Raw genomic sequence first — 14,888 nt, 5'->3', positions numbered from 1 at the left:
CTTTCCCTCTAGGTGGGAAAAAGGGCTTAGCTTAGTAGTACAACAAATTGTTTGCAGGTCTTGGATTCAATCTCTGGCATCTCTGGTTGAAGGGTCTCAGGAAACAAAAGCTGGGAAAGCCATTAGCCCAATACCTTGAAGAACCTCTGCCACACACTTGGGCTAGGTAGACGTGATTTACTGCAACTTTGCATATTCTTATAGAATTGTAGAGTTGGAAGAGACCCAAAGGGTAATCTAGTTAAACTCCCTGCAATGCTCCTTTTTGACATTTGTGTGCAGCAAACAGCAGTTACTATGACTGTCACAGCATATTTAATTTGTGTGGAGGGCCTTCCATCTGTATCAGCACCTTAGCAAGTATGGCAATACAGTATAGTTTGTTGGTACTCACAGGCTTTAGCTTTTGAGTGTTCCAGGAGACAGGACATAGGTCAGTGGTGGAGTATATGCTTTGTACATAGAATGTCCCAAGTTCATTCACATGCATATGCAGTTAAAAGGATGAGGAAGCAGATGATGGGGGGAAACTTCTACCTAAGACCTTGAAAAGCCACTTCCAATCAAAGTAAGTGAGCAAACAATACTGGGCTTCAGGTAAGCATATGAAATCCAGATTGTTCATAGATATATATTCAACACTGGGCTGACTATTAATGTGTATGTGCCTGACAGGGCAGGATAACATTTTCTTTGTAGCCTTTCAAATCTTCTAGTTGTTAACTGGTGGTTGGGTTTTTTAAAGCACATTTTTTTACCTTTCACCTGCCCTCTTTCCATATCTTCCATATCCACTATCCAATGTATTGCTTCTTCAGTTAGATAGTATTCAAGCCAAATAACTCACGTTTCTCAAACAGCTACTGTTTTAGTAGCATATAGTCATACTCAAATTATAATAAATGATTGCAGATCTCTGAGAAACTGTAGCCGATTTTGCGTTTTCATTGTCATATTCGTATTCAGCACCTCAAAATCTATAAGAAATGGCTACTTTTATCTCAGAGGCATGACTTTTGTCAAAAATTGTTATGCAGTGTTATCAGCCTACGAACTCTTCTGCCTCTTTGGCTGCAGGAACTGAGCGAAACGAGATGAAAGGCAATACTGAGAGTGCATTGAAGTATCCAAGAACTCAAGAGCTGTGACAAAAAGATGAGTGGAAAGAGAACACTTGGTTTCCCACCAATGATAGAGGAATAGAATTTGGAATTTCAACAGTAACAATATCAGGTTGCAGTTCTTCTTATAGTAGTCCCATAGGTGCAAACTTTCTTTAAAAGTTTGGGCAGGTTTTTAAAAAATATATATATAAAAAGAAGTGTGTATGTTCTAATTTCTTCAAATTCAAAGCAATAATCAATGGCAGGTTAGTACAGCAAAAAATATATATATGGAGATTTGCATTGAAGAGAAAGTCCGTTTGCCCTTCTGGGATGGGCGGCTTTGCAGGCAGGCCCCAAGCCGTTCTCATGAACCGGCATATGGCAGGCTGGATTGCTCTCTGCTGCCAAATTGACCAATGGCAGCAGGGCCTTGTGGGTGTTCCCCTGGGCATGGGAACAACTGCCCAATGGTGGCACTTGACCCTGCACTCAGTGCCAAGATAAATAGGCAGCCTGCCAGGGCATTTGGCCTCTTCTTCCTTTTAATCAAACTGTAGGAAGATTGAGGACCTGATTTTCTGTTCAAATATAGGCTGGCAAAGTAGTCTGGTGGTGCAAAGCAGTGACTGGATAATTTATTTTCCTGCGGAGCAACTACCATGGAGATTCTTCACTTGTTTAAGCCACCTAATTGACAAGTGACTGGCAAATACATTTTCCAAATCTTCATATGAAGATTTAATTGTCTGACCCACATTGTAGATGTGCTGATATCAATATAAGACAAAAATCAAACTAGAAAGCATTTTTGAAACCTCCATGTGTGGGGTAAAAATATTAGCATCAGTTTTTGAACCAATTATTAAGAACTGGGGTAGTTGTTAAGAACCAGTATGAATGTGACAAAGCAATGCCTGCAGCAATTCAGATTCACTTTTAGCTCAAATCTCAGAAACAGTCATGGTTCAATGAAAGCCAACATACAATTCCTTATGGAGTTGCTGGCAGACTTGCACCCTTTTGGAGATTACACAGAGGCACTGGTTTATAAATCAGGGTCTTCTCTGCAACAACGGCAGCAAGGATACTCATCGCAAAAAACTGGAAAACTCAAGATCTACCCACACTGGAAGAGTGGCAGATGCAGCTGATGGACTATATGCAACTGGCCGAGATGACTGGCAGAATCCGAGACCTGGGAGAAGAGAAAATGGAGGAAGACTGGAAGAAATTTAAGATGTATCTACAAAAACATTGTAATTTGGTTGAATGTTAAGAAGGATGCTAGATTATAAAAAATTGGCCACCACTAAATTAGATTTAAATTTGATGATAAGTGAGACTAAAGAAAATATAAAAATTTTTTGGAAGAATTGCTAGATTATATTTGAATGAGTGGATATGAGATTGTAAACAAGTTGATAATTTGTTTGGGAAAAAAACTTTTAATGATGTAAATGGGAGCGGGAGACGTGAGGGAGTCCAAAGAAGTGATGAAACTATGTTTGTGACAGAAGTAAGATTGTTTATTATTTGTGCATTTATATTTAAAAACTTTAAAAAATATTTATATATATATAAAAAATATAAATCAGGGTCTTCTCATGGAGCCTATTCACACGCCCATAATTAACAAAGCAAGACAATTTATACTAAAAGTGGGTGTGAATCTTGAATTACATGGAAATCACATGCTAATGGCTTCTGCCACTCAAAAAGTGACGGAAAAAATCAGTGTGAAAGGTACATATCTGCATTATCTTTGTTCCTGTTACAATGGATGAACCTAATAAGCTGAAAATCTATGATCTCCATATTTATCATGTTCAGCACATTTTTGCTTTTTAATAATGTCAAAGATGTTCAGGATTCTGTGTGTCATTGGCACAGCAGTCACTCCAACTTGTGGAAGAAGATATTTGTGTTTACAGACAACATATCCTCCCTGCATCTGTGCAGAATGAGAGCATTCTCCATGTTGGCATCCATCAGTCTTGCAAGTCAATGCAGCGCATATCCAGGGGTGAAGTCAAACTCTGCATTAGCAGCACTGAAGTGACATCCCTGGGGCGCAAGCCTGGGCGGTGTGTATGGATGAATGACAAATTGTTTGTGTGAAGAGTGTTTCTCCAACTTCATGTAGGCAGACAGTGTGGTCACATCTCTACCGCACTGAAACTTTAGAGTTATTTTATCTGCTATATTATAATTTGATGAATGAACAGCAGGAATGAACTGCTTGGCTCACTTTTAAGAAACCTGAACTTTAAAGACAAACCTAAAGTCACTGGACAGATGAGAGCCTAACATCATATCCAGATTTTGCCTGTCCTGCAAAAATCAGACAGGTTTTTGTGCATGAAATATAGCTGAATATATAGCTGAAGTGAACACTTCATTGTAAGATGAACTCAATAATTTTTAGTCCTTGATTCTGTATTTGATCATATTGTTTTTAAATGTAATTGTTTTTAAATGATCACACTTCTCTTATGGCTTCCACTTTGGTAACCTAAAAGGGCTGGAACCATGTGGGAGGGGTAGAATTACATGTGAAGAACCACACAAGCACCAGAGATAGGAAAGGTGTGGTGGCACTTGCATAGCTGTGCAAGTCACCCCTCCCACAAGGTTCTTCCATTGGCAGAGCAATGTGAGCAAACTGACCTCATCTCTCCCAGCACTCTGATCATTTCACGTATGTTTTAGTACAACGACTGGTCTGATATTATAGTCTGAAGGAAGTATTAGTTGCTGGCTGCCATCAGGATACAGTAGTATAATCTTTCATCTGAAAAACCTATTTCAGTTACTGCCTCCTACTCACCATGGCCTTTTCAAACATTCATCTTTACTTACTGCTCTTGCTTGGGTGGATTTGAGTATCCTCTCCCCAAATCTTCCTACATTTCTCATCCTATAGTGGCATGTTCACTACACAGTTTCTGTGGCATCAGACTGCACTGAAACCTTTACTACAGAGTCTATCCCCACTGATAAAACTGGCAGAGTTTTGTATCTTCCCCCTTCTCCCCACACTAAACTTGCAGAATCCAAGGACCCTTTCAAGTGAGAGTGAGCTTTTCAATACCTGTGCCATGAACCAGCAATAGAAACCCAATGGTTCAGAAGGGTGAAAGAGAGATCACACACATAACATAGAAAATGTGAGAGGGGAAGCTCTGGGTATGAGTGGTAGACTTAGGGAAGAAAAGGAGAAAGAAGATGTAGCTTGATGATCAGCTGCTGAGATGCATAAAAGGTTTAGGGTTAGAATATGAAGTTATGGAGGAGCAGAAGGGAAAAGCTTCTGATAGGTTAGAACTGCATTGACAGAGAAGGAGGCATGGAGCAGCAGAGAGAAGGGGGCAGAGAAAAAGGTTAGTTGCTGTTAATTCGTCTCTGGTTAAGAGTAGTGAACTACTTCCCCTTGGGTTGTGTTCTTTTGTAGGAAGTTACACCATTATGGAGGCAGAAGCACTGAAAAGGCATGGGTGTCTGTTTTAAGTTATGCAAAGAGATCAAAAGAGCCATTAGAACAACTACAAGAACTTCCCCACCTCCCTTATTCTTTTATGGGCAGCCGGAAGGGCATGAGAGAGCAATCCCAACTGCAGAATGAACTGCAACCCATAGGCAAGTTGGTTGATGGAGCCCAAGACTTGAGTCTAACTTTTACCCAGAAGTAGCTCTACCTGGGCATGTGTTCTGTTGCTAGCCTGTACATGTGTAAGAGGTAATGAGTATAGTCCTGCACTTCTAGGCTCTTGTTAACTGGCAGCTGAAGGTGAATACTGTCTGTCTTGCACAAAAGTCTGAACTAGTAAACTGGTGCTTAAACCATAATAAAACTCTGTGAAGACCCGCATAATACAAGCCCAATTCTACCAGTTTCAATTCATTTCCAGACAGATGGTTTTTCAAGTGCCAAGCACACTAACACCTGCAAGTCATGTGCCATGTGTTCTAATCCGGACAATGATTCCCACAAGCTCAAATGGCAGGTTGGTGACCGAGCAGGCTTAACATGGGTAGCATACCCTAGTGTACTGAAAAAGGACCATCATTCAAAATCCTATTTTTCATTATTCAGTAAAAAGGACCATCAATCAAAATCCTATTTTTCATTATTCAGTATTGTTTCCTAAATTTATGCTTCAGTACTAAATTGCATTATCAGCTGCTGCCATATGAATGCAGCACCAAGTGGCCATGCTTATGCCATGGTTAAGGAGAGTGGTGTAGATCAAAAGTGATCTCTAGGATACATACAACAGAAAAACTTCAATTATGAAAAAAAAATGCATAGCAAGTGAGAACTCTAATTGCATACTGGTTAAATACTGATTTAAATGCTCAGAACGAGCTTTATAAATCATTATCAGCACCAAACTAGATGTGATGTTATTTATTTTATTTATTATTTATTAATTAAATTTATACCCTGCCCTTCCTTTCAAAGAAGCCCAAGGCAGTGAACCACAAGGGATAAAATAATAAAACCATCTTTAAAACAATTCAAGTACAGATGCAGACTGGTAAAGATCTCATCTTAAAAGGCCTGATGAAAGAGGAAGATCTTCGTTAGGTGCACCTATCTACTATTTAAGGAAAGGGAATTCCAAATGGTAGGGCCCAATTCTGACATTGTACAGGATGGACCTTCTGAGGAGGCCCTCACCTGCAAAGCACAATGATTGACTAGGTATCTAAGGTGTAAGACAATCCTTTGGGTATCCTGGTCCCATGCTGTATAGGTCTTTATACAGCAAAACCAGCACCACGAATTTAGCCTGGTAGCTAAGCACCAGATTTTGCAACAGCTGCAGCTTCTGGACCAACCCCAAAGGCAAGTACACTGAAGTAAGTAATCCAGCCTGGCGGTCAGGATATTCTGATCCAGAAATGGCTGTAGCTGTCTTACCAGTTGAAGCTGGGAGAAGGCATTCCTAGCCACTGAGGTCACCTGGGCCTCTAATGATAAAGATGGATCCAGGAGTATCCCCAGCTACAAACCTGCTTTTTTTTTGGGGGGGGGGGGAGTATGACCCTATCCAAAACAGGCAATTGACCAATTATCTGGACTTGGGAAACACTCACTACAGCACCTTTGCCTTGCTAGGATTCAGAGCTGGTTTACTGGCTCTTATCCAGCCCCTAGTCCAGGTACCAATCTATAGCTTGCACAGTTCTCTCCTGATGTTACAGAGCAGAGCTGGGTAGCATCAGCATACTGAGACCACCTCACCCCAAATCTCCTAATGACCACTTGTCATTAGGTGCAGAACAGGCTCCGCAATGCCTGGGAGGACACTCAGGAGCAACTATGAACTATAGTTGGGAGGGGTGGCAAAGAGGACCATGGGGTAAATTGCATTGTCCTCACCTTCCTTGGTGACCTATCACTTTTCCATGGCTTTATCTCCCTCACTGAAACTGAAGGTGACTTTGTCTTATCATTGCATAGGCTCTCATCATGTGCAGGAAACCACACATGCATTCTGGTCCCTTCACACTATCCAATGTCTCCAGGATGCAGGGGGGTGGGGATAGATGGGGGCACTGCCTTTGTCCTAGGGACTCACAGTGCTATTCTTCTTAAAAAGAGGTGCCAGAACTCACCACGAACACCTCCCCTGTTCTATCAGAAAGGCAATGGAGCCCAAAAGAGAGGTGCCAGAACTGGAAAAAAAGCCCTGGGAACTCCCAATGGAGCTCCTTAAGGGATGATACCATTTGCTGCACAAATGTTCCTGGGCTTTTATGTTTCTTGACACAGACAGAAACTGATGTAAGAGCTTACAAGACTGAGCCAGAACCCCTCGGGGGTTCATCTCATTGGGGGGATTTTGTCTGAAATGGATGAGTGTGGGCAAACTTCTAGTTATATGCTACATTGTTCACCTGCATATATGGGCAGTTCAAGTGCATCATATGCTTTTAACTAATGGGTATAACATTAATTTTCTCAGCAGTGTTCACTATATTGACACCAAAAAGCTCATCAACAGTCATATGTACTATGCTGCAACCTACCCCTGCAATGTGGTTAAGTGAATTTTAACAGAGATTCAGGAGCTCCACCACAGTGTCAAAGGGAAAGATTGCCCAGGTAGAGGAAAACTGATGAATAGATGCACAGGGCCATGCATTTTACTTATTTAGAAAACATTTCAATCCAATGGCATCAGTTCTTTCTGGAGAGTGCAGGTAATGGTGACTAATATCATTTTGATCCCCCGCACTAGAAGCGGACACACTGGCCTGATCAAAAGTACTCATAGTGCCCTTAAATGTGTTTTGGATCTTTGGTCTCTCTTCCCCTTCCGGCTTTGTTCTTCCCAGTTCATTTGGGGTATCTGTATTGGCTGGATAGTTTCAGAGCAATCACAGCTGTTTAAATTGTTTGGGCGGGGGGGGGGGGGGCGGTGGCAAAGGGAATGGGAGGTGAAACATTTTAAAAGCAATGTCTCTTCTGCTAGATGCAGGAGGACAGGGTGGTGGCACTTTGATGGAGGATTTTGAGTAGGACCATGCACCTTTGAGTTGTTTCTTACCCACCCAACATTTATTGGCCATAATGGAGTCTCTGAAACATGAAACGCTAACGGTACTGAACGGACACACTGTTACTGCTCAAGAAATTGTATTGAGAAGGGGGAAGAAATGTACAAAAATTATAGCTTTTGCATTTTTGTTGTTGAAAAAAAATAATTAAAAATGAAGCTAACTTGAAATATGCCTTGTTTATTTCTTAAAAATTATTCTACCTTATAAGCAACACGGGCAGGGCATTTCTTCCCTAGCCCCAGGGGTGGAGACATGTGTCTCAGCATCTCATACATGTCCATGAAAGTCATCCGGCCCCTGGGAGCAAAAAATTAAAAATAAAAACAACCAAAAAAAATTAATAATAATTAAAAAAGGAAAAAATACACAGAAAAATAGAAAAGAGAGAGAGATGCAAAGAAGAGAAAAATATTGGAAATCAATTGGAAAAGAAAAAAATGGAAGATAAAAATGTAAAGATTACTGTGCTGCTTGTCAGCCAAGAGTTCAAATATGCTTGATCTTCATGGACGACTGGGAGTAGAAAGATGGCTCCTCAAACTGCCTTGATCCAGCAAAATGCTTAAGTGCAAGCTCCGTACTTACAGAGCTAGCGTTCCCATTGCAAAAGGGACAGGTTTAACTTAAGCATGTGCCTCCATCTAGTTTACTCAGCCTCAGGTTATAAATGCAGATCACAATCCTCCATGGGCTTATAGGGCCAAGGAGTGCAGAGTCAGGTCCTCTTAGTAATGAAGATCCACAGAAAGAAGGAGAGAAAGAGAAAGACAGATTGAGATGAGAAAGCCCCTCTTTGCCAATGTGGGAGGAGGGCAGAGTGCAGGAAGAGAAGGTGGAGGGAAAGGGGGGTGGAAAGAAGTGGGGAGGGGAGGGGGGGAAATGGCAGAGGTGTCAATGGAGTCTCTGTCCTCCCCAAATGAAGTATTAATGTGCAGAGAGTGGTGGAGGTGAGTAGAGAGAGAGAGACTCATAGAACCCTCCAGGCCTAGCTCCAGCTAACAGCAAGCAGAGATGGTTCAAGGTAACCGGTATGCTCCATGCGTTACTGGTCTGGGTGGCAGCATCATTTCACGCATTCTGTTGGCTAATTACATTAAATTACTCTTGAAAGTGCAATATATATAGATAGGTATGTGTACAGATATATATAGATATATATATATGAAATATATATATTAAAGAAATCATAAGCAACATTCATTCCGTTGATGCTAGCAGGTTTTAGTGTAAGTCAAACCTTGCAAGCAACCCTATGAGGGCATTTCTTGCCTAAGCCCAGGGGGGGAGATATTACACGTAATAAACTGTACATATCCTTATAATGAATTCGGCCACTGCAAGAAGAATACACGGGGGTTAGTGCAGACGCTACAGGGCAAGAGAAACACATACACTGTCATGAACACACAGAACATAGCAGGACTGCCGGCTAGAGACCTTCAGTCCAGCCATACCACCCCCCACAGGGCTTATGGAGAAACTGTACATTCCCATAGGTGGCAGCAGGGGGAAAGGGGCTTCTCAGAGCTGTGCAGCCCATGTTTTGCTGCAGCTCTATTGGGTTCTCCATCAGTACTGGGAAAGAAGATGAGCCAGTACCATTTTCATTAATATATAGGGTGACAGGAAGATAGGGGAATGACACACAACTATGCAGCATGGTGAGATTTATCAAAGATCATGTGTCAAGTGTGAGCTGAGGTCCCAACTTGGGTATGTCTTCCATTAGGCATTGCTGCCTTTCTGTAACTCACAATGGACGCTTTAAAACCAGTCATTGTGCCATGGACTCTAGGAGCCCTGGGCTTCCCATTCCAACATTTTTTCTTCCTTATTAATAAATGCATAGAAACCAGTGCTCAGGCGGGGGCAGACCTGGTTTTCCTGCCCCTGCATGGCACAGGCTCCCTGATGAACACTCCCTCAGCTGGGCTTGGCAGGTTTTGCCAGTTAGGGCTGGCAGCGTAAACAAACACATTAAACCTGGACACAACGGGCATTCATTCTCAACAGGGCACAGGGGTGACAAACGATACCAAGAGAACGCTGGGTGGACCTTCTGTTAGGTGCCAATTATCACAACTCTGCTCACTGTGCCTGCTTGCAGCAGCAGAGTGTTTGGCCTCCTCCCCAGCAAACCATAAAAAAATTACAAGAATAGTTACACACCAGAATGGTAGGCCAGGCCCTAGCTGGCACACACATACACATGCTCTCTCTCTCTGTCTCACATACATACACAAACATACAAACAAACAAACACCTCCCTACAGGCCAACATTTGAGAAGTGTGTCATTTATAACTAACAGAGCTATTGAGCACATTTCTTTGATGGCTGAACAATACGTAACACTGGTAGGTTCTGTGACGGCTTCCATGTCAGTACCACAATAACCCTTTTTTAGCTCACATACTACTAACATGACACAAAACATGAAGCATAGCTGCTACCATCAGGGGCTTCACTGAGATAACTGTCTGGCTCAATAAATAAATAAAAATTAAAAATTGTCCAGTAGCACCTTAGAGTCCAACTAAGTTTGTTCTGGGTGTAAGCTTTTGTGTGCATGCACACTTCTTCAGATACACATGTCTGGCTCAAGTGACACTAGTGATGTTACTCAGTTTTCCTACAGTAGGGGCTACATAGCCCACTAGGTAGAATAGGGAAATGGCAACAGGTATCCCTGGGCACAAGGGGCCATACATCATGCCCTTTTGAACATATGGGATAATGTAAGGGTGTGGGTGTGTGTGGAGTTGACAGAGTCCAGCTGCAAAAACCTAAAATTAAAAGAGGAAATGTTAATCAGAGATAAACCCCCCCATATCTGCTTCTTGCAATCTCTTGTTCCTAGTGAGACCCACAGAAATTAGCCAACAGGAATGGGAATGGCAGAGTGGCAGTGGCCACAGATCCACACTGACTGGAACTCAGCTAAGGTGGGTGACTCACAATGGAGCTGCATGCAAACAGGGGCAGTGGCTCCAGTCTCTGCCTCAGATTAGGCTTCTGCCTTTCTCTCACATCATTACAAATAAGGACTGTATCTACCAATATGACATCATATCTTCGCTCTGTTAGAGTAGAACAAGCATAAGACTATTTTTCTTTTGTAGTCCTAAATATTGTTTCCCTTCCTGAGATGAACAAAAACACAGGAGTCGATGCTCCTACCAGCCAATGCACTTCTTGTGTGAAAGTAATGTAGAGAGCATAGGTGCCTTAGCTTTCAGACTGCTAAATCTCTTTCCTAATAGAGTTGGAATCAGCAGGACCCAGGAATCTTAAGCTGTAGCCTCCCTGTCCAGCTTCTAAGGCCTAATTCTTCTCCATCCCCTGCCCCTGTTTTCCTTACTAAGGAGAGTTTTCCCCAAGCATGGATCAATTTGATCCACTTTCCCAAGCTTTTGCTTGGTGTGGGACAATGGCTGTGAGTACAGTATTGGGAATGGCCAGGTAGGCATGTCCTTACCAGGCAGCAGGATCATACTCAGCCCACACACGCACATACTCGTCCAGATGGTGGGGCCCCAAAATGGAAGAATCACGCGTCAGATACTCAAAGTTGTCCATGATAACAGCCACAAAAAGGTTCAACATCTGCAATATCAAGAAGGCACACAGATGGATACAGACATGTTAAGTAACTGGTGAAATGCTCAATAATGCTGAGAATTATCATCTTGCTGCAAACCAAGGCTTAGGCCCAGAGTCTATGTGACCTCAAGTAACTAGAGAGAGGGACCAACATGGCAAATGGTGGCACACCCCTTCGCCTCTCCCCCCCCCCCCACATTGCATATTAGCAATGGTAACACGAACAAACTTATATATGCAGATATGCAGGCACAAAAGTAACATTTTAAAACTTGGAATGAGCATACCTGTGAGTAGAACAATACAACTTACCATTTACCTGCTGACATTCTCTCTTACACATACATACAATTTGCCACAAAGCAAAGGCTGCTGCTTACCTCAAGCCACCTCCTGTGGTTGAAACCACCACTGCCACACTAGATCATGCTTGGGAGCTGCAGGTCCTTCTTGCAGCTACCAAACAACCTGTTCCTCATTTGAGAAATGAAGCTGCAATTCACTCAAAAGCTGTCCTTCCCTGACTCTAGAGTGCAAGTGGCAGAAAATCATATACTAACAGCTAACTGAATTCTCTAAATATTGGCTTATGAAGCCAAAACGGTATAATCCGCACACAAGCAGGTGTGAAAACCCAAGGTTTGCAGAAGGACAAAAAAGCTCCTTTTTTAAAACCATAATTTCCCATTTTTGTGTTCCCTGGCCTGCAACAACCACCAGCTAGCATTCCTGAGCAAGCATAGCCCTCAGTGTGTGTTGCAGAGGAATCAACAGTTCAATGAGGACTAAACTTGCTCAGTAGCCATGGAATGTTGCCTGATGGTGGGAGGAAAAACAACATGGAAAATCAGAAGGGAGGGGAAATTGAATGGGGTATCCTCAAAGAGCTCTTGGCTAGCTGACTAAAATCCTGAACTGGAAGACTCCATACTGCAAGTACTACTTGTTACTGGTACTACTTGTTAGCTACAAAATACAGCAGCTCTTCATTCGAGTGGAGATACCACACTGGGTTTTATTGCTTCAGAGCTTCAGGTATCCTCTCCCACTAGTACCATTAATTGGTGAGAGAACAGATGTTGACCAATGTTGGAGCCATTGCCCAAGCTCCTCCCTTCACCAATCAGGACTGACCAACCATAGAGGCAAACTAAGCAGCTGCCTAGAGTGCCTATATTCCTGGGAGACAGATAAAGATACTTGAGTGTTCCTGCTGGAATTGCTCAGTATCTACAGCAGTAAAAAAACACACTTAAAAACCATTAAAAACAGCTCTTTTTACAAATGCAGAGAGAAGGGGGAATATAAGTAAATTTTATGATCTGATTCAAGATACTGAACAAACAACCAGTAATTTTATGGAAAAAAATGGAAAGCATATGGGTATGAAATAAATACATATAAATGGAAATAAATATGAGCTCATAGTCTTCAAATGTTATCAGCTGATTTAAAGTAAAATTATTATAAAAATCAGTATTAATGGGACTGTGCCCCTTATAAGTTGAATTTGATATAGAATACTAATGAGGACAAACTGTTGGAGATGTGGGGAAAGAAAAGCAGACTTTATACATATTTTTGGTGTGTGTCCTATTATTCAATCTGTTTTGAAAACAATCCTTAATACTACTATGGATTATCTTATGCCTCATTATTTTAGGACTGTATTTTTAGGATTTTTAAAACATTTAATTTCATAAAATGACTTGGAGGTGGTAGTTAATTTATTAACAGCCACAAAAATAACAATTGCCAAGTATTGGAAAAGCGGAATACACCATCTTTATTAGAGTGGATAGAGAAGGTATGGTCTATCATAACAATGACTTAACTTATTTTAACAGAACACATGTAAACCAATCAAACAAAATCATGGAAAAATGGGCAATGTTCATTATGTTCTAGAATTATAAATAACAGGGCAATGTATATATGATGCTTTCAACTGATTGCACTTTTACAAGATATGTCAATAAAAATACTAATAATTAAAAAAATCAAACTCTCACATGGTACAAGACTATGTGGGGAGAAGTGTATTGTTCATCAACAGGGATTGTACAGGTACCAGCTAATAAAAGTATATGATAGTTGCACAACCACAGAAGTGCTCACTGGAGGGAAAGTTGCATTCTCCATGTGATTAATATTTGAATGCTAGAAAAAAGCGATCTTCCTCTGGCAAAACACCCAAATGTCTATAATGCTATTAGGAATGCCTTCTCTGATTGACACTTATGTCACTTAAAAATATGTGCGTGCCAATCTAACACACTAAAAGCACACAATACCTATTTACCCACCTTCCCCATTCATCCCCTTTGCTTATTCTGTTACTGTACGGTTGATAATAATAAAAAACGTTGTCTCTAAAAACAAACAGCCCTGTAACTCCAGCATCATGTTGTGGAAAGATGTCCTAATCCCCAAAACAAGTGTTTACTACTGCATAATGAAACTGTCATCTTAGAAAGGTGGTCTGCTGGCATCCTGGTTCTATCAAACTGTGTATCACAGTCCTATGTGCCCCCCCCCCCCGCCCCGCTCCCCTTTATGAATTTTGACTCACCAGGAAAGAGCACAAGAAGATGAAGGAAACAAAATAGAAGTATGCAAATTCATTGCCACACTCTCTGCCTTTGAGGTCTGCTTTCTCATCACAGAGCTTTCCACTCAGACAGGAGAGCATGATCTCATGCCAAGCCTCACCTGTGGCACTTCTAAGAAAGCGAGAAGAGAAAAAGACAGTGAGCATTGGGGATCCATCACAGCTGGGATGGCAGCATCTCCATCTCAGTAAAGGTCCATAACAACCAATAAAGGTCCATAAGTTTTGGGGTCTCACAAGAGAACTGCAGCTACCTTCAGAACACATGGGTGGTAGTTACAGAAAAATCCCTTGACTGTGATGTAGAAGCTTGTTAATACAGGGATTTTTCATTTAGCCTGTTGATTCAGTCACTTTTTGGATGAGCAAAAGAAGTATTGTATAGTGCAATCTCTGATCCTTTAATGAAATACTCAGTTTGTTTTAGGTACAGTTACTGCCCCGCATCTAGGAGACTGTACATCTTTTGCATTGGGCAGGGCCTTGGCTAGATGAAGTGGGCTTCCTGCGCATGAATAAGGTCTGGGCCTCACCTAAAGAGAAGCATTAGGGCTTGAAAGAATGTGCGGAAATTGTTGTGCTCGGTGATGGCAGGTTTCTCATCTTCGGACATATCTTCATCAATCTCAATGCTAATGTTACCAAAGACCTGAGAAGACAAACAAATAAAAACAAAATGAAGAAAAAGCCTTGAAATACAAAAGATCCAAAAAGAAAACATCAGGAAAGAGTAGGTTTCCAAACATTGCTATCTAGTGGTGGTAGAGCCATTGCTTGTAGCAATGGATGTAGGTCACCTATCAGCGAGGCTAGGTGGGGCTCATTTTCATGTTTGGAGAAGAAATGAAAAGGTAATCTGTTCCTGACCACAGCCTACACGGACTAGGGACAACAAAAGGCCAGAACAGGCTGCCAGTTGAAACCAACCCCAGGCAGTTTACTGTGGGGCTGTTTACAAGGACAGACTGAATGTAAGGTATCCCAGCAAAAAACAACTTG

The 14,888-nt window shown here is 41.7% G+C and overlaps 1 protein-coding gene across 5 annotated transcripts in view; it reads right to left on the bottom strand.

Moving 5' to 3' along the window:
* Positions 1-14,888, bottom strand: part of CACNA1A (calcium voltage-gated channel subunit alpha1 A) — a 257,374-nt gene that overhangs the window by 36,589 nt on the left and 205,897 nt on the right. For all 5 annotated transcript variants that reach the window (XM_081845837.1, XM_081845835.1, XM_081845838.1 and 2 more), the window contains 4 exons: positions 14,423-14,538; positions 13,851-14,001; positions 11,154-11,281; positions 7,877-7,973 (listed from right to left, as the gene is read on the bottom strand). In XM_081845837.1, the coding sequence (XP_081701963.1) occupies positions 7,877-7,973; positions 11,154-11,281; positions 13,851-14,001; positions 14,423-14,538 (492 nt within the window). The remainder of the gene's footprint in view (positions 1-7,876; positions 7,974-11,153; positions 11,282-13,850; positions 14,002-14,422; positions 14,539-14,888) is intronic.

The sequence above is a fragment of the Podarcis erhardii genome (assembly GCF_964252035.2).
Source record: "Podarcis erhardii genome assembly, chromosome: 2".
Lineage (NCBI taxonomy): Eukaryota > Metazoa > Chordata > Lepidosauria > Squamata > Lacertidae > Podarcis > Podarcis erhardii.
Note: the sequence above shows the minus strand (reverse complement) of the source record. Positions and strands in the feature narration are given on the sequence as shown.